This window comes from Chiloscyllium plagiosum, unplaced genomic scaffold (genome assembly GCF_037043375.1).
Source record: "Chiloscyllium plagiosum isolate Xiang-an unplaced genomic scaffold, Cpla_swu_hap1 HiC_scaffold_38, whole genome shotgun sequence".
In the NCBI taxonomy this organism is placed as follows: Eukaryota; Metazoa; Chordata; class Chondrichthyes; order Orectolobiformes; family Hemiscylliidae; genus Chiloscyllium; species Chiloscyllium plagiosum.
The window spans coordinates 4994698-5020852 of record NW_028270176.1 but is presented as its reverse complement, the minus strand read 5'-3'; the positions used below and the strand labels follow the sequence as shown (position 1 = coordinate 5020852).

Below are 26155 nucleotides of genomic sequence, written 5' to 3'. Positions count from 1 at the left end.
CCAATAGAGAAGCTGTGTCAGATATTTCAGAATAGTTGAAATTAGCTTTCTTCTGTTAAGAAAATTCGACAGAACCAATCCACTATCTACAGTGAAATAAAGAATTTCAAGAAACACTATTCCTGATCTCTATATACTTCCTACTCCTTTAGAGCACCTCACTGCCTTCCCTGCTCCTCCAACAGCATTAACTGTTGTTCCATCCATGTTTATCACATGCAATCCCTTCCTTTACTCAGTTCAGTGAAAGGTGGCCCATCCTTGAAACTGAAGTCACCACAACACCCTGCACCAATTGACCTACATGTAATTCCCTAGAGTGGTTGCACTTGACATGGAGGTGTCCAGTGGCCCAGTACAGATCCTTGGACTCTAATAGAACCAAGCACCTGACTGACCGTGTCAATCTCCTTGGTGGAAAATTGGTCAAACCCCTGAATGACTGGTGATACATCCTAACTGACCAGAATGTCCCTTGCCCTCAATAAGGATTTGACTTCCAGACATGGTCATTCATTTAAAACATGCACAATTTGTTTGGTTGTTCAATGACTCAGGCTATGTGGGTATCATTGGCTGGGGGTGGCTGGAATGCAGATTTGGGAAGAAATTCCATTCAAAATCACAAATACTGTGCACAGCTTTGCATTCTTTGTCAAAGAGAGGATGTAGATTCCCAAGAGTTGGCTCAGAGGAGATGTACTGGATTGATAGCTAGAATTATGCGGGTTGTCTTTGAGAACCGAGTAACTAGGGGCAGGAGTAGACTGTTCAGACCCTCAAGGCTCATCATTTAATACTACCATGGTTCATTTCAACTCAGCCTGAACATCACTTTCCTCTACACTCCCTTCAAACTGTCACTAATTAAAAAGCTATCTCCTCCTTAGAGTTGGTCAATATTCTGCATCCACTGCACTCTTGGGGAGTGCATTCCACAGATTCTGAGAGAGAAGTAATTCTTTCTCATCTTCATTTTAAATCTGCCACTCCTCCTAAATTGATGATTTCTTATTTTAGATTGACCCACAAGGGGACATGAACACTGTATGTTGACTTTGTCATTTTATATGCTTCCATTAGATCCCCTCCCATCATTCTACAGAGAGTAAAAGCCTAAACTGCTCACACTCTTTACAAGACAAACTCCTCAACTCTGAAACTGATCTAATGAATCTCCTCTGAACTGCAATTACATCTCACCTCAAGTAAGGGACCAATCTGTATGCAGTACTCGAGCATGGTCTCACCAATGTCTTTTGATACTCTACTTCCCTACTGCCTGAGGAAAGGTTGGAGAGACTGAGTTTGTTTTCACTGGAGATTCGATGTGTCAGGACTGACAGGATTGGAGTGTCTAAGAGCCTGAATGATCTTGAAAAGGTGAGGTGAGTGTGGAAAGGATATATCCTGATGGGGGTGAGTTTAGAACTAGAGGGCACTGCTTAAAAATGAGGGTGTCACTCATCAGAACAGAATTGAGGAAAATTTGTTTCTCTCAGAGAGTTGTACGAGTTTGGAACTCTCTACCTGAGAAGATGGAGGCTGGTGTAGAAACATAACAGAGGATTGAGGAATGCTGTATAAATGGAGCTTACCAGTATGGTAGTAATCATAAACTTTCACAATGGCAGGCTGCAGGTTTTCTACATTGAACTGATGGATGGTATCAATGGATAATCGTAGCAGACTGTTCACTTCCATCTGGAGAGAGAGATGAGATCAGGCCACTCACCACTAAAACAGTATTGTCACTGCAGAAGAAACGTCAGCTTCCAGATCTTAGACTTTCATCTCTGTTTCACTGTCTCTGTTTTTCACACAACTCCTTCCACCCTCCCCTTCCCTATCTCTCCCTCTTATTCTCATTCTCTCTCTTTTATTATCTAATGTTGCTTCTCTTCCCTTCTGCCACCTCCCCCTCTCTCTTGCTTTCTCTCATCTTATCTACTTTTGCTTCTCTTTCCTTACTCCACTCTCCCTTACCCCACTCTACAATCCTCTTCCTTTTATTCCTCTGCTGTCTAATCCTGCTTCTCTCCCTTCCCCTCTCTCTATTTCTCCAACCCTCCCTTTCTCTCTCAATCCCCGCCTCTCTCTCTGCACCAGCTCTATACATTTCTGTGACTTGTCTCTCTGCCTCGCTCAGTCACTGATATGTCCCTTTCCATCCCTCCTACACAGTCTCCCTTTCCTCCAGTTGTCCCTCTCACCTCTTCCACTCCTGCTTTCCTTCCCCCACCCACTCACCCACCTCTCTCTCTCTCTCTCTCTCTCTCTCTCTCTCTCTCTCCCCCCCCCCCACCCCCCCCTCCCCTCTCAGCATCACCCAGTGCTCACCGGATCAAGGTACAGAAACAGGTGCCCATCTTGCAGTTCAACTTTTTTTATTTTGAAACTGTCCACACTCTGAAATGATTGACAGTAATTGAAAAACATTATTAATTACAACAATGAATATTAATGAAACATTAACTACTAACCATTAACCAATGCTTGTATTGATAGAACAGAACTGGAAACATAATAGCCCGCATTATAAAACCTTCACTAATAGCCCGGTGGGTAGAAAGGAATTATGTGTGGCAGTCTTGGTCAAAGATGATATCATTGTCTTTGAATGGGATATAGTTCTTGAAATAGAATCCTTATAGAGTCAAAGAGATATACAACACGGAAACAGATCCTTTGGTCCAAATCAACTGTGCCAGCCAGATAGCCTAAATTAATCTAGTCCCATCTGCCAGCACTTGGCCCATACTCTTTCCTGTTCATATACCCATCCAGATGCCTTTTAGATGTCGTAATTGTACCAGCCTCCACCACTTCCTCTGGCAGCTCATTCCACATACACACCACCCTCTGCGTGAAACATCTGTCCCTTCAGTCCCTTTTAAATCTTTCCCCTCTCATCCTAGATCTGTGCCCTCTAATTCTGAATTCCCCCACCCCAGTGAAAAGACCTATTTTCTTACATCATCCTTGCTTCATTTGCACATCACAGTAAATCTTGTTTTTGTTCCTTTCACAAGTGGGAACAGTTTCTTCTTCTCCATTCCATTCAAGATTTTGAAAATCTCTGTCCGTTCTCCTCTCCAACTTCTGTCTTGGGAGAACTGTCGCAACATCTCTAATATTTCCTCAAAACTGAAAGTTCTTATTCCTGGAAGCGTTCTGTAAATCGCTTCTGCACTTTCTCCAATGCATTCACATTGCCCCTATAATATGTGCCTACAACTATACACACCACTCCAGCTGAGGTCTAACAAGTATCTTGCACAGATTCAACATCATCTCCCTATGCTTAAACTTGCTGCGACAAACTAGAACAATTCATTGTACCATGAAAGATCAAAGACAGAAAAATAATGGCCATAAGACGTGGGAATGTCAAACTCCTGAACATCTGAAAAGGAGTAAGAGAAAGAGAGAGAACGATAGAGCAAAAAAAAAATCCACAGAGAAATACAATAAAAATGGAGCACAGGTTATGGATCTTAAATCCTTGATCTGGGAAGTTGAAAAGTACTGAGTTGGGAGATGAGCTGTCATTCCAGGAGCTTGCATTGACTTCACTGGATTTACATAGCATAGCAAGGTCAGGAGTTCAGATTGAGAGCAAAGCCAGAAATTACACTGACGGGCAACTGGAAGTTGAGGGTTATGTTTGTGGACAGTGCTGAGGTGTTGCACCATTTGTTTACCCTGGTGTAAGGAAAGCAGCTGTCGATAAGATTGAAAGAAGTACAAGTAAAATCAGAAAGAATGGCTGGGAATCTGGAGGGGGAAGAGACAGTAAATGAAAGGCCAAGCACTGTATTTCCTACATTCACTTGGGGAGGGACAGAGTTCATTGCAGAGTGATGCAGGGAGTCAAAGAGGGAACAGTACCTGCAGAATTGTTAAAAGGTGTATTCGGCAGTGACATCACAATGATTGTGGAAGCTAGTCGGTTTCAATTTGGGTCAAAGCATATTGGCAAAATAGAGCTCAAAACATATTTTACTTGTGGACAGTTTAGGACTACTCAGTCACACAGCTCATCTTCAACCCAGTACCATCAATTCCCCTTTATCTACTTATTTCTAAATTAAAATGTTCAGATATGTCATGATACATTGATGGGGCAGGTAGGACTTTAATCCAAACACACTGCTGTCCCCTCTTTCTGTTTACACAGTTACTGAATTAAACAGCTAACCCCAGTCAGTAGCTTACTCTAACAGCACTGACAGATTCCTCACTTTTACTTAAATGGAACTTTTCAACACATGCAAACAATCATTGAACGTAGACTGACGGAAAATAAACAAAACAACTCTATTTCCTCTGCTTTACAACAGCCTTTTGTATTATCATTTTGTTTTCTTTCAACAATATCATGTTTAGTGACAAAATGGTCAGAACAAAACTTTTCTTTTTCATTGTTTTTGCTCCTCATCCCAGCAGTTGTCCCTCTTCAATTATCTCATTTTTTTTTGAGCAAGCATTTGTGAACAGTAACCTGACAATGGATGACTGCGTTGACACACTTGAATTGTGAATTCGTGCTACTTTACAACTTTTCCTTCAAATGGACAAGGTCAATCCTCAGCAAAACCCTTTTGCTGAGTGACATTGTCCAAAGGAGGCCAGCTATCCACATAACAGTCTGTAGAGAAAGCTATTTTTTTAGATTGGCCTATGTGCACCCCTACATATATTGCTCCACTAGCCTCAGTGTTTCAGCAGCTGAGATACTTTTAAAGAACTTTCTTTGCCTTCTCAAACCAATAGACGAGACTCTTGCCCTAATAAAGATGATAAAATGCTGCCTTTTTTGACTAGCCACCTGGAAGATTTGCAAACATCATAAAAAAGGCACTAGCTTTCTATTCTTGGAGTCATTGAAGGATGGAAACACGAGGGTGTATTTTGGAGGTTACGTGAATTGACTTACGAGGTGTTTAAAGCTAACCACTAAAGAAGATCACCAAGATCACGTTTCCTCCGGGTGCTCCGGTTTCCTCCCACAGTCCAAAAGATGTGCAGGTCAGGTGAATTGGCCATGCTAAATTGCCCATAGTGTTAGATAAGGGGTAAATGTAGGGGTAGGGGTATGGGTGGGTTGCACTTCAGCGGGGCGGTGTGGACTTGTTGGGCCGAAGGGCCTGTTTCCACACTGTAAGTAATCTAATGTAATCTTATACCTTGGTCACCAACTTTGAAACTCAAAGCCTCCTAAAGTCAAGTTTTAGCCTTATATGTCTCATTGGGAGGCACATTTTCTCTATTTATCCATTTATGTGATAAGTATAGGTATACCCTCTCTGGCACCTCAGTTTACACACCCAACTCACCAACTCCTTCTGTTAGGTTTCTTCTATCAACGTATCTTTTAAAGTGTTTGTAGCCACTAAAACCTCTCAAGCATAAGGGCTTCCATGTGGTGTGTGTTCCACAGATCACAATCAAATGTTCTTGCGTAACATTGTGATATACTCCTAAGGCCCTGTTCATTTCCAGGTTCTCTTTCAGAACTCTTATTGTGTTTACTGGCCCTCTACTTCTTTAGTCGAGACTGTGGTGCTGGAAAAGCACAGCAGGTCAGGCAGCATCTGAGGAGCAGCCTTTCGGGCATAAGCTCTTCAATCAGGACCACACTCTCGACTCTGATCTCCAGCATCTGCAGTCCTCACTTTCTCCTCTACTTCTTTACCTCATTTTGTCAATCTCTAAATCTGACTTTCCTGGCTGTCACCTTGCAAATGTAACTAACCTTTGCTTTCACCACTGGCTCTCCATATAGTGGTGATAGTCTTCTTTTCACTGGACCTTTCTGGTACCATTGCTGCCAACATCAAGCTGCTGCCTCTGGGGAAAATAACTTTGGCACCATTTACTAAGTTTGTAAACTTTGTCCATAGTCAAACAGTCCTTACTCTGTCAAAATCTGGGTAATCATGCTACCCCACTATTGATGTCTGTGAACGGTCACATGCCTTAACTCTCTCTATGACTTGCTCATGTTCTGTAAGTGTATAATTGGTGCTAATTAGCTTTGAGGAAGGCACCCATAACAATCAGATTTCCAATGTGTATGATACAAGTTTTTCGATCATGAATGACAACCCTACCTGGGCCTTTCCACTATGACTGCTCTTCTCTTTTGTTACATGCCGATCCCTGGATTAAATCTGCAGGTTGAATTTTTTCAGACTTCAACCTTTCTCCCTGAATGCAGATCATTGAGATGCACAGCAAGAGTGAAACTCATTGTAGCCAGGACATGATCAGATGCTGGAATCCAAAGTAGGCAGGCAGAAGGCTGGAAGAACATAGCAAGCCAGGCTGCATCAGGAGGTGGAGAAGTTGACATTTTGGGTGTAACTCTTCTTCAGGACTGGGGATGGGTGTAGGGGGAGCTGCAGATAGAGGGGTTGGCTGGGACTGTCACATCCCATCGGCCTTGTACCAGCCCTAGACCTCTTTGCAGGCTGCTGATGTGACATCGGCTATCTCACTCCTCTCCCCCACTTCAATCTCACCCTCTCTGAAAGTGCAGCGGTCCACTCTCTCTGCACCAACAACTCCCCCCCTCTTCCCCACCGGTCCATCATCACTCTTACATATTCACACACTCTCAGACCCTCCCACATATACACACGTACAGCTCCCCCCGCCCCCACACTCACACCCATGCATGAACCCTCTCACAGGGTTATACCCCATCACACACTCACTCACACACACACACAAACTTCACCAAGCTTGCACATACGCAAACACACTCTCTCATGTGCACTCACACTCATACTCACACAGACACACTCACATACACACACTCACTGTCGCTCTCCTACACATACACACACACACATAGGTTAATGGGGTGAATTTATATTTTCAGAATTATATTTGCACATACATTCTATTTTGCTCAAAAAATGAAGAATCTGCATGCAGTCAATAATATTTGTAATATTTTATAAATTCCTATTTTGGAAACAGAACCAGTCTGACTCAAGATTGGGATATAGACAGACTCTAAGCTCACACTTTTAAGGCATTGTCTAAGTTGAAATGTCACCCTTTGTTCTAAAACATTAAGTTATCTTGAGAATGTGACTTAAAAGAAGTTCTGGGATTTACATATTAATGACCCGAAACCAGCAAATCGATTCTAAAAGATGAAAGACCTAACGATCTAGGTTTGTTCAATGTATCATTGTATCACTGTCATGTTTTGTAATTAATTCTGTCTTAAGGTCCTGCTCCACAACCACCTGATGAAGAAGCAGCGCCTCGAAAGCTAGTGCTTCCAAATAAACCTGTTGGACTGTAACCTGGTGTTGTGTGATTTGTAACTAAGTTTCACAACTTCACATCCTATCGACCTGCGACTCTACTTTCAAGGAACTATGAACCTGCACTCCAAGGTTTCTTTATTCAGCAACACTCCCTAGGGCCTTACCATTAGGTATACAAGTCCTACTCTGATTTACTTTCCCAAAAATGCAGCACCTCGTATTTATCTAAATTAAACTCCGTCTGCCACTCATCAGCTGACGAGTGGCAGATGATCAGTCAATTTGATCAGGATCCCATTGTGCTCTGAGGTAACTTTCTTTGCTATTCATGACAGCTCCAATTTTAATGTAATCTGCAAATTTACTAACCATACCTCATATGTTCACATCCAAATCGTTTGCGTAAATGACGAAAAGTAGTGGACTCAGCACTGATCCTTGTGGCACTGCACTGGTCATAGGCCTCCAGTCTGAAAAACAACCCTCTGCCATCACCCTCTGTCTTCTACATTTGAGCCAGTTCTCCATCCAAATGGCTAGTTCTCCCTGTATTCCATGAGATCTAACCTTGTTAAGCAGTCTCCTATGGGGAACCTTGGTGAACACCTTACTGAAGTCCACATAGATCACACCTACTGCTCTGCCCTCATCAATCCTCTTTGTTACTTCTTCAAAAACCTCAATCAAGTTTGAGAGACATGATTTCCCACGCACAAAGCCATGCTCAATATCCCGAATCAGTTCTCCATCTCCTGATACTGCCTGGCTTGCTGTGTCCTTCCAGCCTCCTGCCTGTCTACTCTTTCAGGCAGTGTGTTCCAAGTTCCCATTACACACTCATTGAAAAAAAATAATTTGCCTCAACTCCCCCCTTTAACATTTTACCTTTTCACTTAAATCTATGCTGCTTGTAATAAATCCTGTACTAACGGAACATATGCCTTCTTATTGAATCATTGAGACAGAGAGAGAGAGAGAGCGAGAGAGAGCGAGAGAGAGCGATAGAAAAAGTGTGTTATTGAGTTACGCAACTTTGGCCCATCAAGTTTTGATAACCAATTTATACCATCCACACTATCCCACTTTCCATTAGAAATTATTCACTGCATCTATGCCCCTCAATCTTATACAACTCTATCAGGTCCCTTCTCAGCCTTCACTACTTCAAGGGGAATAAACCCAGCCTGACCAAAGTTTCCTCAAAGCTCCATCCCAGGCAGCTTTCTGATGAATCTCATTCATACCATCTTTCTATCCTTCCTGTACTGCGGATTCCAGAACTCCACACAATAATCTAGCTGTGGCCTAGCCTTTGATTTATACCGTTCCAACATCCTTGTTCTTATATTCTGTGGCTTGGCTAAAAAAGGCAAGATTCCCACATAACTTCTTAACCACCTTATCTAGCAGCCATGTGAATTTCAGTGATCTCTTCAGTACCTTCTTGGCTGCCACCAGGAATGTAACTTGACCAGTAATCCAGCACCTATGGCTAATTTCTGAAGAAATTAGAGTGCAATAAAAAGGCCGCCTATGGGTGGACAGTTAACCATTTCTGAATTTTTTTTGTAAGGGCCATGAATGAATGAATTTTTTTTAAAGAATGAAATTGGCCATCCTTATCCAGTCAGGTGAGGCCCAGATTAAGCACCCTGCTAAAAGCTAATCCTCCCCAACGAATGGGAGAGCTATAAACCTGAAGCTGTGTCCCCTTCGTCCGAGATCCAACCCCCCTCCGCAGGATATGGGACTAATGTCCTCCCATCAAGGATCCCGCCATCTCTCGGGATCTACTGACACCCTCAGCCCTTGAAAACCACGTGGCTAATTATTGCAGACAGTCCCTGACTGCCAAAGACTATAAATAAAAACAGATTGACAAGGATTTTACCAAAACTGGAGGGTTAGAGTTATAAAAAGGGGCTGGATAAGCACTTTTCCCTTGAGCGTAGGAGGCTGACGGATGACAATAAAGAAGTTTTAAAAACCATGATCAAACAGGTAGATGAGAGTAAACCGGTTGATGTGGTGTATATGGATTTCAGCAAGGCGTTCGATAAGGTTCCCCACAGTAGGCTACTGTACAAAATGTGGAGGAATGGGATTGTGGGAGGTATAGCAGTTGGCTTGCTGAAAGAAGACAGAGGGTGATGGTTGATGGAAAAATGTTCATCCTGGAGTCCAGTTAATAGCGGTGTATCGCAAGGGTCGGTGTTGGGTCCACTGCTGTTCGTCATTTCCATAAATGATCTGATGAGGGCGTAGAAGGTTGGGTTAGTAAATTTGCAGACGACAGTAAGGTCGGTAGAGTTGTGGATAGTGATGAAGGATGTTGTAGGTTACAGAGAGACATAGATAAGCTGCAGAGCTGGGCTGACAGATGGCAAACGGAGTTTAATGCGGACAAGTATGTACCTGTCAGGCAGGGAGGAAAGGGTCGTGTGAGGGAGCCGTGGTTTAATAAGGAATTGGAATCCCTTGTTAAATGGAAGAGGGCGGCCTATGTAAAGATGAGGCGTGAAGGTTCAATTGGGGCGATTGAGAGTTATACGTTAGCCAGGAAGGACCTGAAGAGAGAGCTAAGAGCAGCAAGGAGGGGACATGAAAGGTCCTTAATTGGTAGGATTAGGGAAAACCCTAAGGCTTTCTATAGGTATGTCAGGAATAAAAGAATGACTAGGGTAGGAATAGGTCCAGTCAAGGATAGTAGTGGGAAGTTGCATGTGGAGGCTGAAGAGATTGGGGAGACACTGAATGAATACTTTTTGTCAGTATTCACTCAGGAACAGGACATTGTTGCCGATGTGAATACTGAGTCACAATTAAGTAGAATGGATGGCTTTGAGGTATGTAGAGAAGGGGTGTTGGAAATTCTGGAAAGGGTGAAAATAGATAAGTCCCCTGGGCCTGATGGCATTTATCCTAGGATTCTCTGGGAAGCAAGGGAGGAGATTGCAGAGCCATTGGCCTTGATTTTTATGTCCTCGTTGTCTACAGGAGTAGTGCCAGAAGACTGGAGGCTAGCAAATGTGGTTCCCTTGTTCAAGAAGGGGAGTAGGGATAACCCTAGTAACTATAGGCCGATGAGTCTCACTTCTGTTGTGGGCAAAGTCTTGGAGAGAATTGTAAGGGATAGGATTTATGAACATCTGGATAGGAATAATGTGATTAAGGATAGTCAGCATGGTTTTGTGAAGGGCAGGTCGTGCCTCACAAACCTTATTGAATTCTTTGAGAAGGTGACTAAGGAGGTGGACGAGGGGAAAGCGGTAGATGTGGTGTATATGGATTTTAGTAAGGCGTTTGATAAGGTTCCCCATGGTAGGCTACTTCAAAAAATACGGAGGTATGGCATTGAGGGGGAGTTGGAGGTTTGGATTAGGAATTGGCTGGCTGGAAGAAGACAGAGGGTAGTAGTTGATGGTAAAGGTTCATCTTGGAGTGCCGTTACTAGCGGTGTTCTGCAAGGATCTGTTTTGGGACCATTGTTGTTTGTCATTTTTATAAATGACCTGGAGGAGGGGCTAGAAGGTTGGGTGAGCAAGTTTGCAGATGATACGAAAGTCGGAGGAGTTGTAGACAGTGAGGAAGGATGTGGCAGGTTACAGCAGGATATAGAGAAGCTGCAGAGCTGGGCAGAAAGGTGGCAGATGGAATTCAATGTAGCTAAGTGTGAGGTGATTCACTTTGGTAAGAGTAACAAAAAGATGGGGTACTGGGCTAATGGTCGGATACTTGGTAGTGTGGATGAGCAGAGGGATCTTGGTGTCCATGTACACAGATCTCTGAAAGTTGCCACCCAGGTAAATAGTGCGGTGAAGAAGGCATATGGCGTACTGGCTTTTATTGGTAGAGGAATTGAGTTCCGGAGTCCTGAGATCATGTTGCAGTTGTATAAGACTCTGGTGCGGCCGCATCTGGAGTATTGTGTGCAGTTTTGGTCGCCATATTATAGGAAGGATGTGGAGGCACTGGAACGGGTGCAGAGGAGGTTTACCAGAATGTTGCCTGGTATGGTAGGAAGATCGTATGAGGAAAGGCTGAGGCACTTGGGGTTGTTTTCATTGGAGAAAAGAAGGTTTAGGGGTGACCTGATAGAGGTGTACAAGATGATTAGGGGTTTAGATAGGGTTGACCGTGAGAACCTTTTTCCACGTATGGAGTCAGCTATTACGAGGGGGCATAGCTTTAAATTAAGGGGTGGTAGGTATAGGACAGATGTTAGGGGTAGGTTCTTTACTCAGCGAGTCGTGAGTTCATGGAATGCCCTGCCAGTAGCAGTGGTGGACTATCCCTCTTTATGGGCATTTAAGCGGGCATTGGTTAGGCATATGGAGGATAGTGCTGGAAATGTGTTGCTGGAAAAGCGCAGCAGGTCAGGCAGCATCCAGGGAACAGGAGAATCGACGTTTCGGGCATAAGCCCTTCTTCAGGAATGAGGAAAGTTTGTCCAGCAGGCTAAGATAAAAGGTCGGGAGGAGGGACTTGGGGGAGGGGCGTCGGAAATGTGATAGGTGGAAAGAGGTCAAGGTGAGGGTGATAGGTCAGACTGGGGTGGGGGCGGAGAGGTCAGGAAGAAGATTGCAGGTTAGGAAGGCAGTGCTGAATTCGATGGATTTGACTGAGACAGGGTGGGGGGAGGGGAAATGAGGAAACTGGTGAAATCCGAGTTCATCCCTTGTGGTTGGAGGGTTCCTAGGCGGAAGATGAGGCGTTCTTCCTCCAACCGTCGTTTTGTGGTGGTCTGAAGATGGAGGAGTCCAAAGACCTGCATATCCTTGGTGGAGTGGGAGGGGGAATTGAAATGTTGAGCCACCGGGTGGTTGGGTTGGTTGGTCCGGGTGTCCCAGAGGTGTTCTCTGAAACGCTCCGCAAGTAGCCGGCCTGTCTCCCCAATATAGAGGAGGCCACATTGGGTGCAGAGGATGCAATAGATGATGTGTGTGGAGGTGCAGGTGAATCTGTGGCGGATATGGAAGTTTCCTTTGGGGCCTTGGAGGGAGGTTGGGGGGAGGTGTGGGCGCAAGTCTTGCACCTCCTGCGGTTGCAGGGGAAGGTGCCGGGAGTGGAGGTTGGGTTGGTGGGGCGTGTGGATCTGACGAGGTAGTCACGGAGGGAGTGGTCTTTACGGAATGCTGATAGGGGAGGGGAGGGAAATATATCCTTGGTGGTGGGGTCCGTTTGGAGGTAGCGGAAATGACGGCGGATGATGCGCTGTACATGGAGATTGGTGGGGTGGTAGGTGAGGACCAGTGGGGTTCTGTCCTGGTGGCGGTTGGAGGGGCGGGGCTCAAGGGCGGAGGAGCGGGAAGTGGAAGAGATGCGGTGGAGGGCATCGTCGACCATGTCTGGCGGGGGGAAATTGCGGTCCTTGAAGAAGGAGGCCATCTGGGTTGTGCGTTTTTGGAACTGGTCCTCCTGGGAGCAGATGCGGCGGAGTCGAAGGAATTGGGGGAATGGGATGGCGTTTTTACAGGGGGCAGGATGGGAGGAGGTGTAGTCCAGGTAGCTGTGGGAGTCGGTCGGTTTGTAGTAGATGTCCGTGTTGATTCGGTCGCCTGAGATAGAAATAGAAAGGTCGAGGAAGGGGAGGGAGGAAGCTGAGACTGTCCAGGTGAATTTGAGGTCGGGGTGGAAGGTGTTGGTGAAGTGGATGAACTGTTCAACCTCCTCGTGGGAGCACGAGGCAGCGCCGATACAGTCATCGATGTAGCGGAGGAAAAGGTGGGGGGTGGGGCCAGTGTAGTTGCGGAAGATGGATTGTTCCACATATCCTACGAAGAGGCAGGCATAGCTGGGGCCCATGCGGGTGCCCATGGCTACTCCTTTCGTTTGGAGGAAGTGGGAGGATTGGAAAGAGAAGTTGTTCAGGGTGAGGACCAGTTCAGTCAGTTGAAGGAGGGTGTCAGTGGAAGGGTACTGGTCGGTACGGCGGGAAAGAAAGAAGCGGAGGGCTTTGAGTCCTTCGTGATGGGGGATGGAGGTGTACAGGGACTGGATGTCCATGGTGAAAATAAGGCGTTGGGGACCGGGGAAGTGAAAATCATGGAGGGCATGGGTGGTGTCCCGAACGTAGGTGGGGAGTTCTTGGACTAATGGGGACAGGACCGTGTCGAGGTATGCCGAGATGAGTTCGGTGGGGCAGGAGCAGGCTGAGACAATGGGTCGGCCGGGGCAGTCAGGTTTGTGGATTTTGGGCAGCAGGTAGAAACGGGCGGTGCGGGGTTGTGGGACTATGAGGTTGGAGGCGGTGGATGGGAGGTCCCCTGAGGTGATGAGGTTATGGATGGTCTGGGAGATGATGGTTTGGTGGTGGGGGGTGGGGTCATGGTCAAGGGGGCAATAGGAGGAGGTATCTGCGAGCTGGCGTTTGGCCTCAGCGGTGTAGATCTGCGAGCTGGCGTTTTGCGTCAGCGGTGTAGACCCTCCCCCCACCCTGTCTCAGTCAAATCCATCGAATTCAGCACCGCCTTCCTAACCTGCAATCTTCTTCCCGATCTCTCCGCCCCCACCCCAGTCTGATCTATCACCCTCACCTTGACCTCTTTCCACCTATCACATTTCCGACGCCCATCCCCCAGTCCCTCCTCCCTACCTTTTATCTTAGCCTGCTGGACAAACTTTCCTCATTCCTGAAGAAGGGCTTATGCCCGAAACGTCGATTCTCCTGTTCCCTGGATGCTGCCTGACCTGCTGCGCTTTTCCAGCAACACATTTCCAGCTCTGATCTCCAGCATCTGTAGACCTCACTTTCTCCCCATATGGAGGATAGTGGACTAGTGTAGGTTAGGTGGGCTTGGATCGGCGCAACATCGAGGGCCAAAGGGTCTGTACTGCGCTGTATTCTTCTATGTTCTATGTCCTAAGTGTGAGATGATTCACTTTCGTCGGAGTAACCGGAATGCAAAGTACTGAGCTAATGGTAAGATTCTTGGTAGTGTGGATGAGCAGAGAGATCTCGGTGTCCAGGTACATAGATCCTTGAAAGTTGCCACCCAGGTTGACAGGATTGTTAAGAAGGCATACAGTGTTTTGGCCTTTATTAATAGAGGGATCGAGTTGCGGAACCATGAGGTTATTCTGCAGCTGTACAAAACTCTGGTGCGGCCGCACTTGGAGTACTGTGTACAGTTCTGGTCACCACATTATAAGAAAGATGTGGAAGCTTTGGAAAGGGTGCAGATGAGATTTACTAGGATGTTGCCTGGTATGGAGGGGAGGTCTTACGAGGAAAGGCTGAGGGACTCAAGGCTGTTTTCATTAGAGAGAAGAAGGTTGAGAGGTAATTTAATAGAGACATATAAGATAATTAGAGGGTTAGATTGGTGTACAGGGAGAGCCTTTTTCCAAGTATGGTGACGGCGAGCACGAGGGGGCATAGCTTTAAATTGAGGGGTGATAGATATACGACAGATGTCAGAGGTAGTTTCTTTACTCAGAGAGTAGTAAGGGTATGGAATGCTTTGCCTGAAACAGTAGTAGATTCACCAATTTTAAGTGTATTTAAGTCGTAATTGGACAAACATAGGGTCGTACATGGAATAGTGTAGGGCTTCAGATTGGTATGACTGGTCGGCGCAACATCGAGGGCCGTACTGCGCTGCAATGTTCTGTGTTCTATGAGAGGCATGGATGAGGTGAATAACCAAGATCTTTTCCCCAGGATAGGGGAATCCAAAATTAGATGGCATTGTTTCAAGGTGAATGAGGAAAGATTTAAAAGAGACATATGTGGCAATTTGTTTTTACAGAGGGTGATACATAAATTGAACGAGCTGGTGGTAGAGGATGTGGTAGGAATGAGTATCATTCCAACATTTAAAAGACATTTGGACAGGTACATGGATAGAAAAGAATGAGAGGGACATGGGCCAAACACAGACAAATGGGACTAGTTCAGTTTCGGAAACCTGGTCGACATGGATGAGTTGAGCTAAAGTGCCTGTTTGTGTGTGTGTCCACAGACCCTCAGGAATGGGGCTGCCTTGTAAATACACTGATAATTTGGGACAGACAAAAAAACAGCTGGCAGAGACAGTGACATCCACCTTCCATGAAAAGGGAAAAAGAGTATTCGTCTGGCAGTTTTCCAGACTGAATTATATCTGCCCAACTGACCACTCTGTGATATGCTCCAAATTTCACGGTTCACCTCCTCAGCATTCACAGCCCTGCCATTCCTTTGCACACGGGAGATACATTCTAGACAGTGATGGTATCTTTGACATTGTTTCCAGCAATGATGTCTGTTGTTGATCTCTTCGAAATGGTTAGTGTTCTGCTCACCCCAACATCTTTCTCTGCGGTCCCAGCCAACCACAGCAGTGTAAATCCACAGCGTAGGGAAAAGGATGATACTTTGGAAGAGTATCCCATAACTGGATACAAAGTGACACAGGAGGGACAGAAAGATGAACCATGGGGGCTGAATATAGAGTGGAACTTTTAGCAAAGTACGGGAAATTAAGCAGAGGAACAAACTCACATTTCTATAAGACTCTTTATCAGCTGAAAATCCAGATAGCAGTCCCACATCAACAATCACCATGTTCGAAGAAGGACGGTCACCAGTGTAGCTAAAATAATATGAAAGAAAGTGAGATTGAGGCTCACGGGAGAACAGGAAGTGAAGACAATACCCACACACAGTAAATACTGACCCTCTTTCTCTCTTAAATACAGACCATCCCTCTCACAAACAGTAAATATTGACACTGATGCCAATACCTAATCAATTCAGACACTCATTCCCCCATTCAGTAAATAATGCCTATCACTCCCACACCCAGTAAAAATAGACAGTCACTGTCTTAATCAGTAAATATTGACCCGGGAGGGCAGGTCTCCAACTCAACCTCCTCCTAGAACTAAGGAAAGGACTCTGGTGTGTGGATAAGATAAGGATTTTCTGTTATTTTGTTTTATTGTTTGATTGGTAAAAAACTTTTCTTTCTTTTTTCGTAACTTTAGTCTCAACTTAGATAAAGCTTAAAGATTAAAAATGGCAGGAGATCTCAGACCTGTGTTATGCTCCTCAATGTGGGAGCTCAGGGACACTGCTGATGTCCCTGACTTCTTCACGTGCAGCAAGTGTATCCAGCTGCAGCTCTTGTTAGATCAGATGTTGGCTCTGCAGTTATGGATGGACTCACTTTGGAGCATCAGCAATGCTGAGGAGGTCATGGATATTGTTCAGCGAATTGGTCATACCACAGATTAGGATTGCTGAGGGAGAAAGGGAATGGGTGACCAAAATGCAGAGAAAGAGCAGGAAGCCAGGTTCATGGCACTGTGGCTGGTTCTGCTGTACAGAAGGGTGGGACAAAGAGTGGAAGGGCTATCGTCATCGGGGATTCAATTGTTATGGAAGTAGATAGGTGGCTCCGTGGTCAGAAACGAGACTCCCAAGTGGTATGTTGCCTCTCAGGTGCACGGGTCAGGGATGTATCAGATTGACTACAGAACATCCTGAAGGGGGAGGGTGATCAGGCAGTTGTCATGGTGCATATAGGCACTAATGAGATTGATAAAAAATGGGATGGAGGTCTTCCAAGCAGAATTTAGGGAGTTAGGAGTCAAGTTAAAAAAGTAGTACCTCAGAGTTAGTAATCTCAGCATAGCTGCCAGTGCCATGTGCTCGTCAGAGTACAAATGAAAGAATAGGCAGGATAAATGCTGCAGGATAAATGAGAGATGCTGCAGGAGGGTTCAGATTTTTGAGACATTGGGACCGGTTCTGGGGATGGGGGGGACCATTACAAATTGGACAGCCCACACCTGGGCTGGAGTGGAACCTATGTCATTGAGGATGTTTTTACTAACGCTGTTGGGGAGGGTTTAAACTAATGTGACAGGGGGATGGAAACCAAACATGGAGGTTAGTGGACAGTAAGAAGGTAGTAACTAAAGCCTGTAAGGAACTAGATCATGCAGTCAGCATGTCTATGGGGAAGAGTAGGCAGGGAGCAGATGATAAATGCAAAGGGACTGGTGGTCTGAGGTGAATTTATTTTAATGTGAAATGTGTAGTAGGTAAGGCAGATGAAATTAAGGCTTGGAGTAGTACCTGGGAGCATGATGTTATTGTTATTACTGAGGCTTGGTTGAGGGAAGGACACAATTGACAACTAAATATCCCATGAAATCAATGCTTTAGGCAGGATAGAGAAGGAGGTAAAAGGGCTGGAGGAGTTGCATTACTGGTCAGAGAAGATATCACAGCTGTTCTGAAGAAGGGCACCATGGAGGACTCAAGCAGTGAGGCAACATGGCCAGAGCTCAGAAATGGGAAGGGTGCATTAACAATGTGGGGCCTCCCAACAACGAGCGTGAGACAGAAGTACAAGTATGTGTACAGATTATAGAAAGATGTAGGAGCAAAAGCGTGGCAGTGATAGGAGATTTTAATTTTCCCAACATTGACTGGGATTCACTTAGTATTAGAGGGCTAGATGGAGCAGAATTTGTAAGGAGCATCCAGGATGGTTTTCTAGAGCAATATATAAATACTCCAACTCGGAAGAGTCCACAATGGATCTGGGTGTTGGGGAATGAGCCGGGTCAGGTGGTTGAAGTTTCAGTAAGGGCTGACTTTGGGAATATTGCTCACAATTTAGAATATTCATGGAAAAAGACAAGAGTGGTCCTAAAGGAAGAGTGCTAAATTGGAGATTACCAAAATATACCAAAATTCGGCAAGAGCTGGGGAATGTAGATTGGGAACAGTTGTTTGAAGCTAAATCCACATTCGATATGTGGGAGGCTTTTAAAGAGAGATTGACTAGAGTTTAGGAGAGAGACGTTCCTGTGAAAATAAGGGATGGGAGTGGTAAGAGTAGGGAACCATGGATGACAGGTGAAATTGTGAGACTAGCTAAGAGGAAATAGGAAGCATACATAAGGTCTAGGCGACTGAAAACTGATGAAGCTTTAGAAGAATATTGGGAATGCAGGAACAATCTGAAGTGAGGAATTAAGAGGGCTAAAAGGGGTCGTGAGATATCCTTAGCAGGGTTAAGGGAAACCAGTCATCTCCCTCCAAAACAGGCATAATATTTTGGATACTGTTGGGGGAGATGGCTCACCAGGGGAAGGGAGAAGTAGCCATGTTCATGACACTGTGGCTGGCTCTGATGTACAGAAGGGTGGGACAAAGAGTTGAAGGGCTATAGTCATAGAAGATTCAATTGTAAGGGGAGTAGATAGGTGGGTCTTATTCATATTTAAGGAGTCAGAGGGCAATGAGGGAAAGCGTTTGCCCAATCAAGGACAAAGTAGGAAAGATTACGCATGGAGTCAGAGAAAATGGGTGAGATTCTTAATGGGTACTTTGCATCGTTATTCACTGAGGAGAGGGACATGGCAGATTTGAGGTTAGGAACAGATATTTGACAACTCGACGTTAAGATGGCAGAAGGAGGGAGGAAGTGTTGGGTATTCTAAAAGTATCAAGTTGGACAAATCCCCATTTCTGGATGGGATCTATCCCAGGTTATGAAGGGAAGAGAGAAAAGAAATAGCTGGGGCTTTACCAGATATCTTTGCCACATCCTTGAAAACCTCAGGAAGGCCTGAGAGGACAGGAGAATTGTTAATGTCGTCCCCTTGTTTAAGAAGGGTAGCAGGGATACTCCAGGTAATTATAGACTGGTGAGCCTGACATCAGCAGTAGGGAAGCTACTGGAGAAGATGCTGAGGGATAGGATATATACCCATTTGGAAGAAAATGGGCTTATCACTGATAGGCAACATGGGTTTGTGCAAGTAAGAATATGTCTTACAAACTTAATAAAATTCTTTGAAGAGGTGACAAAGTTCATTGATGAGGGAAGGGCTGTAGATGTCATATACATGGACATAAGTAAGGCAATTTATAAGATTCCTCATGGTAGGCTGATGAAGAAGGTAAGTCACATGGATTCCAGCGTGTGCTGGCGAGATGGACAGAGAACTGGTTGGGCAACAGGAGACAGGGAACAGTGGAAGGAAGCTTCTCAAAATGGAGAACTGTTGCCAGCGGTGTTCTCACAGCCATTAACTACAGATCGTCACTCCCACACCCAGTAAATACTGACCATTCCCCTCTCAGCTATTAACTACAGATCGTCACTCCCACACCCAGTAAATACTGACACACTCTCACAGCCAATAACTACAGATCCTCACTCTCACACCCAGTAAATACTGACCATCCCTCTCACAGCCATTAACTGCAGAACCTCACTCCCACACCGAGTAAATACTGACACTCACTCTCACAGTCATGCACTACAAATCCTCACTCTCTCACCCAATAAATACTGACTATCTCTCTCACAGCATTAACTACTAATCAGAGAGGGTATCACAGCTACAGAAGTTTCCATTGTTGAGGAAGATCTGCCTACCGAGTCAGTATGGGTGGAAATTAGGAACAGCCAGGGAGCAGTCACCTCTTTAGGGGCTTACTACAGGTCCCCCAGTAGCAGCAGGGAGATGGAAGAAAGCATAGGTCGGCAGATTTTGGAAAAGTGTGGACGTAGTAGGGTTGTTATAATAGGTGACTTTAACTTTCCCAATATTGATTGGAACGTCCTTCGAGGAGAAAATTTGAATGGAGCTGTTTCCTAACTCAGTACGTTGACAGGCCGACGAGGGGAGAGGCCATTCTAGACTTAGTGCTCGGAAACGAGCCAGGGCAGGTATCAGATCTTGTGGTGGGAGAGCATTTTGGTGATAGTGACCACAACTGCCTCACATTCTACATAGCTATGGAGAAGGAGAGGATTAGGCAAAATGGGAGGATATTTAATTGGGGAAGAGGAAACTATGATGCGATTAGATATGAGTTAGGAAGCATGGATTGGGAGCAATTGTTCCATGGTAAAGGCACTATAGACATGTGGAGGCTGTTTAAGGAACAGTTGTTGCAAGTGATGAATAAATATGTCCCTCTGAGACAGGCAAGAAGGGGTAAGATAAAAGAACCTTGGATGACGAGAGCGGTGGATCTTCTCGTCAAAAGGAAGAAGGTAGCTTACATAAAGTGGAGGAAGCTAGGGTTAAACCCAGCTCTAGAGGATTACAGGCAGGCGAGGAAGGAGCTTAAAAATGGTCTGAGGAGAGCCAGGAGGGGGCACGAGAAAGGCTTGGCAGAACGGATTATGGAGAACACAAAGGCATTTTACACTTATGTGAGGAATAAGAGAATGGTCAAAGAAAGAGTAGGGCTGATCAGGGATAGCATCGGAAATTTGTGTGTGGAGTCTGAGGAGGTAGGGGAAGCCCTAAATGAGTACTTTCCTTCCGTCTTTACGAAAGAAACGAACTTTGTAGTGAATGAAACTTTTGAAGAGCAGGTGTGCATGCTGAAATGGATAGAGATAGAGGAAGCTGATGTGCTGAAAATTTCGTCAAACATTAAGATTGACAAGTCGCCAGGCCCGGACCAGATTTGTCCTCGGCTGCTTTGGGAAACGAGAAATGCAATTGCTTCGCCACTTGCGAAGATCTTTTCATCCTCGCTGTCCACTCGATTCGTACCTGAGGACTGGAGAGGGGCAAATGTAATTCCTCTCTTCAAGAAAGGAAATAGGGAAATCCCCGGCAATTACAGACCAGTAAGTCTCACGTCTGTCGTCTGCAAGGTGTTAGAAAGGATTCTGAGGGATAGGATTTATGACCATCTGGAAAAGCATGGCTTGATTAAATGCAGTTAACATGGCTTTGTGAGGGGCAGGTCATGCCTCACAAACCTTATCGAGTTCTTTGAGGATGTGACTAGAAAAGTTGATGAGAGTCGAGCTATGGATGTGGTGTATATGGACTTCAGCAAGGCATTTGATAAGGTTCCCCATGGTAGGCTCATTCAGAAGGTCAGGAGGAATGGGATACAGGGGAACTTAGCTGTCTGGATACAGAATTGGCTCGCCAACAGAAGACAGCGAGTGATAGTAGAAGGAAAATATTCTGCCTGGAAGTCTGTGGTGAGTGGTGTTCCACAGGGTTCTGTCCTTGGGCCTCTATTGTTTGTAATTTTTATTAATGACTTGGATGAGGGGATTGAAGGATGGGGCAGCAAGTTTGCAGATGACACAAAGGTTGGAGGTGTCGTTGACAGTATGGAGGGCTGTTGTAGGCTGCAGCGGGACATTGACAGGATGCAGAGATGGGCTGAGAGGTGGCAGATGGAATTCAACCTGGATAAATGCAAGGTGATGCATTTTGGAAGTCGAATTTGAAGGCTGAGTACAGGAATAAGGATAGGATTCTTGGCAGTGTGGAGGAACAGAGGGATCTTGTGGTGCAGGTACATAGATCCCTTAAAATGGCCACCCAAGTGGACAAGGTTGTTAAGAAAGCATATGGTGTTTTGGCTTTCATTAACAGGAGTATTGAGTTTAAGAGTCATGAGATCTTGTTGCAGCTCTATAAAACTTTGGTGAGACCGCTCTTGGAATACTGCATCCAGTTCTGATCGCCCTATTATAAGAAAGATGTGGATGCTTTGGAGAGGGTTCAGAGGAGGTTTACCAGGATGCTGCCTGAACTGGAGGGCTTATCTTATGAGGAGAGGTTGACTGAGCTCGGACTTTTTTCATTGGAGAAAAGGAGGAGAAGAGGGGACCTAATTGAGATATACAAGATAATGAGAGGCATAGATAGAGTCGATAGCCAGAGACTATTTCCCAGGGCGGAAATTACTAACATGAGGGGTCATAGTTTTAAGCTGGTTGGAGGAAAGTATAGAGGGGATGTCAGAGGCGGGTTCTTTACACAGAGAGTTGTGAGAGCATGGAATGCGTTGCCAGCAGCAGTTGTGGAGACAGGGTCATTAGGGACATTTAAGAGACTCCTGGACATGCATATGGTCACAGAAATTTGAGGGTGCATACATGAGGATCAGTGGTCGGCACAAAATCGTGGGTTTGAAGGGCCTGTTCTGTGCTGTACTGTTCTATGTTCTATGTTTTGGATCCTCACTCCCACACACAGTAAATACTGACCATCCCTCTCACAGCCATTAACGACAGATCCTCACACCCACATCCAGTAAATACTGACCATCACTCTCACAGCCATTAAGTAGAGATTCCCACTCCCACACGCACTAAATACTGACCATCCCTCTCACAGCCATTAATCACAGATCCTCACTCCCACAGCCAGTAAATACTGACCATCATACCCACACTTAGTAAGTACTGACCATCCCTCTCACAGCCATTAACTACAGATCCCCACTCCCTCACGCACTAAATACTGACCATCCCTCTCACAGCCATTAACTACAGATCCCCACTCCCTCACACAATTAATACTGACCATCCCTCTCACAGCATTAACTACAGATTGTCACTTCCACATCCAGTAAATACTGACCATCACTCTCACTGCCAATAATGAGAGATTCCCACTCCCACACCCAGTAAATACTGACCATCCCTCTCACAGCCATTAACTACAGATCCTCACACCCACACAGTAAATACTGACCATCCCTCTCATAGCCATTAACTACAGATCCTCACACCCACACAGTAAATACTGACCATCCCTCTCATAGCCATTAACTACAGATCCTCACACCCACACAGTAAATACTGACCATCCCTCTCATAGCCATTAACTACAGATCCTCACACCCACACAGTAAATACTGACCATCCCTCTCATAGCCATTAACTACAGATCCTCACACCCACACAGTAAATACTGACCATCCCTCTCATAGCCATTAACTACAGATCCTCACACCCACACAGTAAATACTGACCATCCCTCTCACAGCCATTATCTACAGATCCTCACTCCCACACCCAATAAATACTGACCATCCCTCTCACAGCCATTAACTACAGATCCTCAAACCCATATCTAGTAAATACTGATCCTCATACCCACACTTAGTAAATACTGACCATCACTCTCACAACGATGAACTAGAGATCCTCACTCCCACACGCACTAAATACTGACCATCCCTTTCACAGCATTAACTACCGATTCTCACTCCCTCACGTAGGAAATACTGACCCTCCCTCTCACAGCCATTAATGACAGATCCCGCCTCGCAAACCCAGTAAATACTGACCATCACTCTCACAGCCATTAACTACAGGTCCTCACTCCCACACCCAGTAAATACTGACCATCCCTCTCACAGTCATTAACTACAGATTCTCATTCCCACACACAGTAATACTGACCATTCCCCTCACAGCCATGAACTGCCAAACGTCACTCCCACAGCCAGTAAATACTGACCATCCCTGTCACAGCTATTAACTACAGATCCTCACTCCCACACCAAGTAAGTACTTACCCTCACACCCACACTTACTAAATATTGACCATCCCTCTCATAGCATTAATTACAGATCCTCCCTCCCACACCCAGTAAATACTGACCATCCCTCTCACAGCCATTAACTACAGATCCTCACTCCCACGCCCAGTAAATACTGACCATCCGCTCACTGCCATTAACTACAGATCCTCACTCCCATGCCCAGTATATACTGACACTCACTCTCACAGCCATTAACTAGAGATCCTCACTCCCACATCCAGTAAATACTGACACTCACTCTCACAGCCACTAACTACAGATCCTCACTCCCACAGCCAGTAAATACTGACCATCCCTCTCACAGCCATTAACAGCAGAACCTCACTCCCACGCCCAGTAAATACTGACCATCCCTCTCACAGCCATTAACTGCAGAACCTCACTCCCACGCCCAGTAAATACTGACCATCCCTCTCACAGCCATTAACTACAGATCCTCACTCCCACACCCAGTAAATACTGACCATCCCTCTCACAGCCATTAACTGCAGAACCTCACTCCCACACCCAGTAAATACTGACCATCCGCTCACAGCCACTAACTACAGGTCCTCACTCCCACAGCCAGTAAATACAGACCATCCCTCTCACAGTCATTAACTACAGATCGTCACTCCCAACACAGTAATACTGACACTCATTCTCATAGCCATTATCTAAAGATCCTCACTCCCTCACCCAGTAAATACTGACACTCACTCTCACAGCCATTTACTACAGATACTCTCTCCCACACCCAGTAAATACTGACCGTCCCTCTCACAGCCATTATCTACAGATCCTCACTCCCACACGCAGTAAATACTGACCATCACTCCCACACTTAGTAAATACTCACCATCCCTCTCACAGCTATTATCTACAGATCCTCACTCTCACACCCAGTAAATCCTGACCGTCGCTTTCACTGCGATAAGCTCCCTATTAAGTACTGACCATCTCACTCACACCTAGTTAAAACTGATTCTTGCTTCCACACCCAGGAGATAATAAGTCACTCCTCTGCCCAGACCATACTTATCATCCGTCCCATGTGCAGTCAATACTGATAATCTCTCCCAGACTTTCAATTACAGTCCCAGATAATATTGACTGCCTCTCTCATGCTTAATAAATATTGCACAGCAATCTCATAGCAAGTAATTATTGACTCTCACTCTTGCACCTATTAATTCCTGGCCATCACACCCTCAATTGATAAATGCTGATACACTGAAATATTGATCACTCTCAAACACAATAAATACTGCTGACAGCCAGTAAATATTGACTATCATTCTCATATTGAAGAAATTATGACCATCTCCCTCAAAGTTCAGTAAATATTAACACTCATTATCACTCCCAATTAATACTGCCCCTCATACCAATACATGGTAAGTTCTGACCTTCACTCCACACCCAGGCAATATGTATTGACTGTCACACCAACACTCACACACGGAGTAAATTCAGACACTCATACCCAGTCAATATACCGATAACTAATGTACTGATAACTAATGAACATCAGTCTCAATAAATGATCACTGTTAGCGACAAATCACCACATCCATGCCCAGTAAACACAGTCTCTCACTCCCACACTCAGTAATTACTGAGCGCTGTTTCCCCCATCCAGCAAATAGTGACACTTGCTCTGATTTCCAGTTAATCATTGCTCTCACACCCAGTGAGTACTGACCATTACTCTCCCAACGGGTCAACACTGAACTATACTCCAATGTCCAATTAATACTGACCCTGTATTTCACACCACGTCTTCCTTCCAGTGAATTACCTATAAAATACACTGCAGGAATTCACAAATATTTCTTCGGGTAGCTCCTTCCAAACTAATGACCACTTCCATCTGGATGGATAGCAGATACATACATAGGAGCACCACCGCCTATGAGTTACCCTCTCAGCCCTCATCATCGTGACTCTGAGTGTGATGGTTAGTATTTACTTGGTGTGGGAGTGAGGGTACATATTTATTGGTTGTATGGTTGACGATCATGTATCACTGTACCTTCCAGGTTGCTGGGTTAAGATCCTGGAATTCCTCCAGGAGTTCCCTTCCGAACAGCATTATGGGTCTCCCTACAGCACAAGGATTTCCCTAACCCTAACCCAATCTGTTAAAGATTCACAAGGAGTGGGTGATGAATCCACGTCCCCTAATGAATAATAAAAAGCTCCTCTCATGACTCACGTGATATTGAGAAAAATCCTGAAAGTTGGCTCCCCCTGGAGGGTAGTGTCCAATACATTTTGTTCCAACGTTGCTAGAGATAGCTTGAAGACAGAATCTTTAGGTTTGACGGGTATGTTATAACGGAGAACAGTCTGCAGATAGAACCACCAGTTACTTCATGTCGAAAATAGCAGCAAGTCTCACAGACAACTCCCCACAGCAGCATTCTCAACATCCAACGTCCCTCACTGACCCCCCCCCGACCAAACCTCACTCCCCCTTACCGGGGGAGTCTCTCACATTCCCCTCCCCATGCTCCTCATTCCTACCTCTCCATCTACCTCATTCACACCTCCC

At 45.3% G+C, this 26155-nt stretch overlaps 1 protein-coding gene across 2 annotated transcripts in view; it reads right to left on the bottom strand.

Annotated features, from left to right (window-relative positions):
- The window catches only part of LOC122544240 (pregnancy zone protein-like), a 321085-nt gene that overhangs the window by 6761 nt on the left and 288169 nt on the right, over positions 1 to 26155 (bottom strand). For both annotated transcript variants that reach the window (XM_087980973.1, XM_087980974.1), the window contains 4 exons: positions 25817 to 25950; positions 15775 to 15865; positions 2341 to 2409; positions 1599 to 1704 (listed from right to left, as the gene is read on the bottom strand). In XM_087980973.1, coding sequence (XP_087837099.1) covers positions 1599 to 1704; positions 2341 to 2409; positions 15775 to 15865; positions 25817 to 25950 — 400 coding nt within the window. The remainder of the gene's footprint in view (positions 1 to 1598; positions 1705 to 2340; positions 2410 to 15774; positions 15866 to 25816; positions 25951 to 26155) is intronic.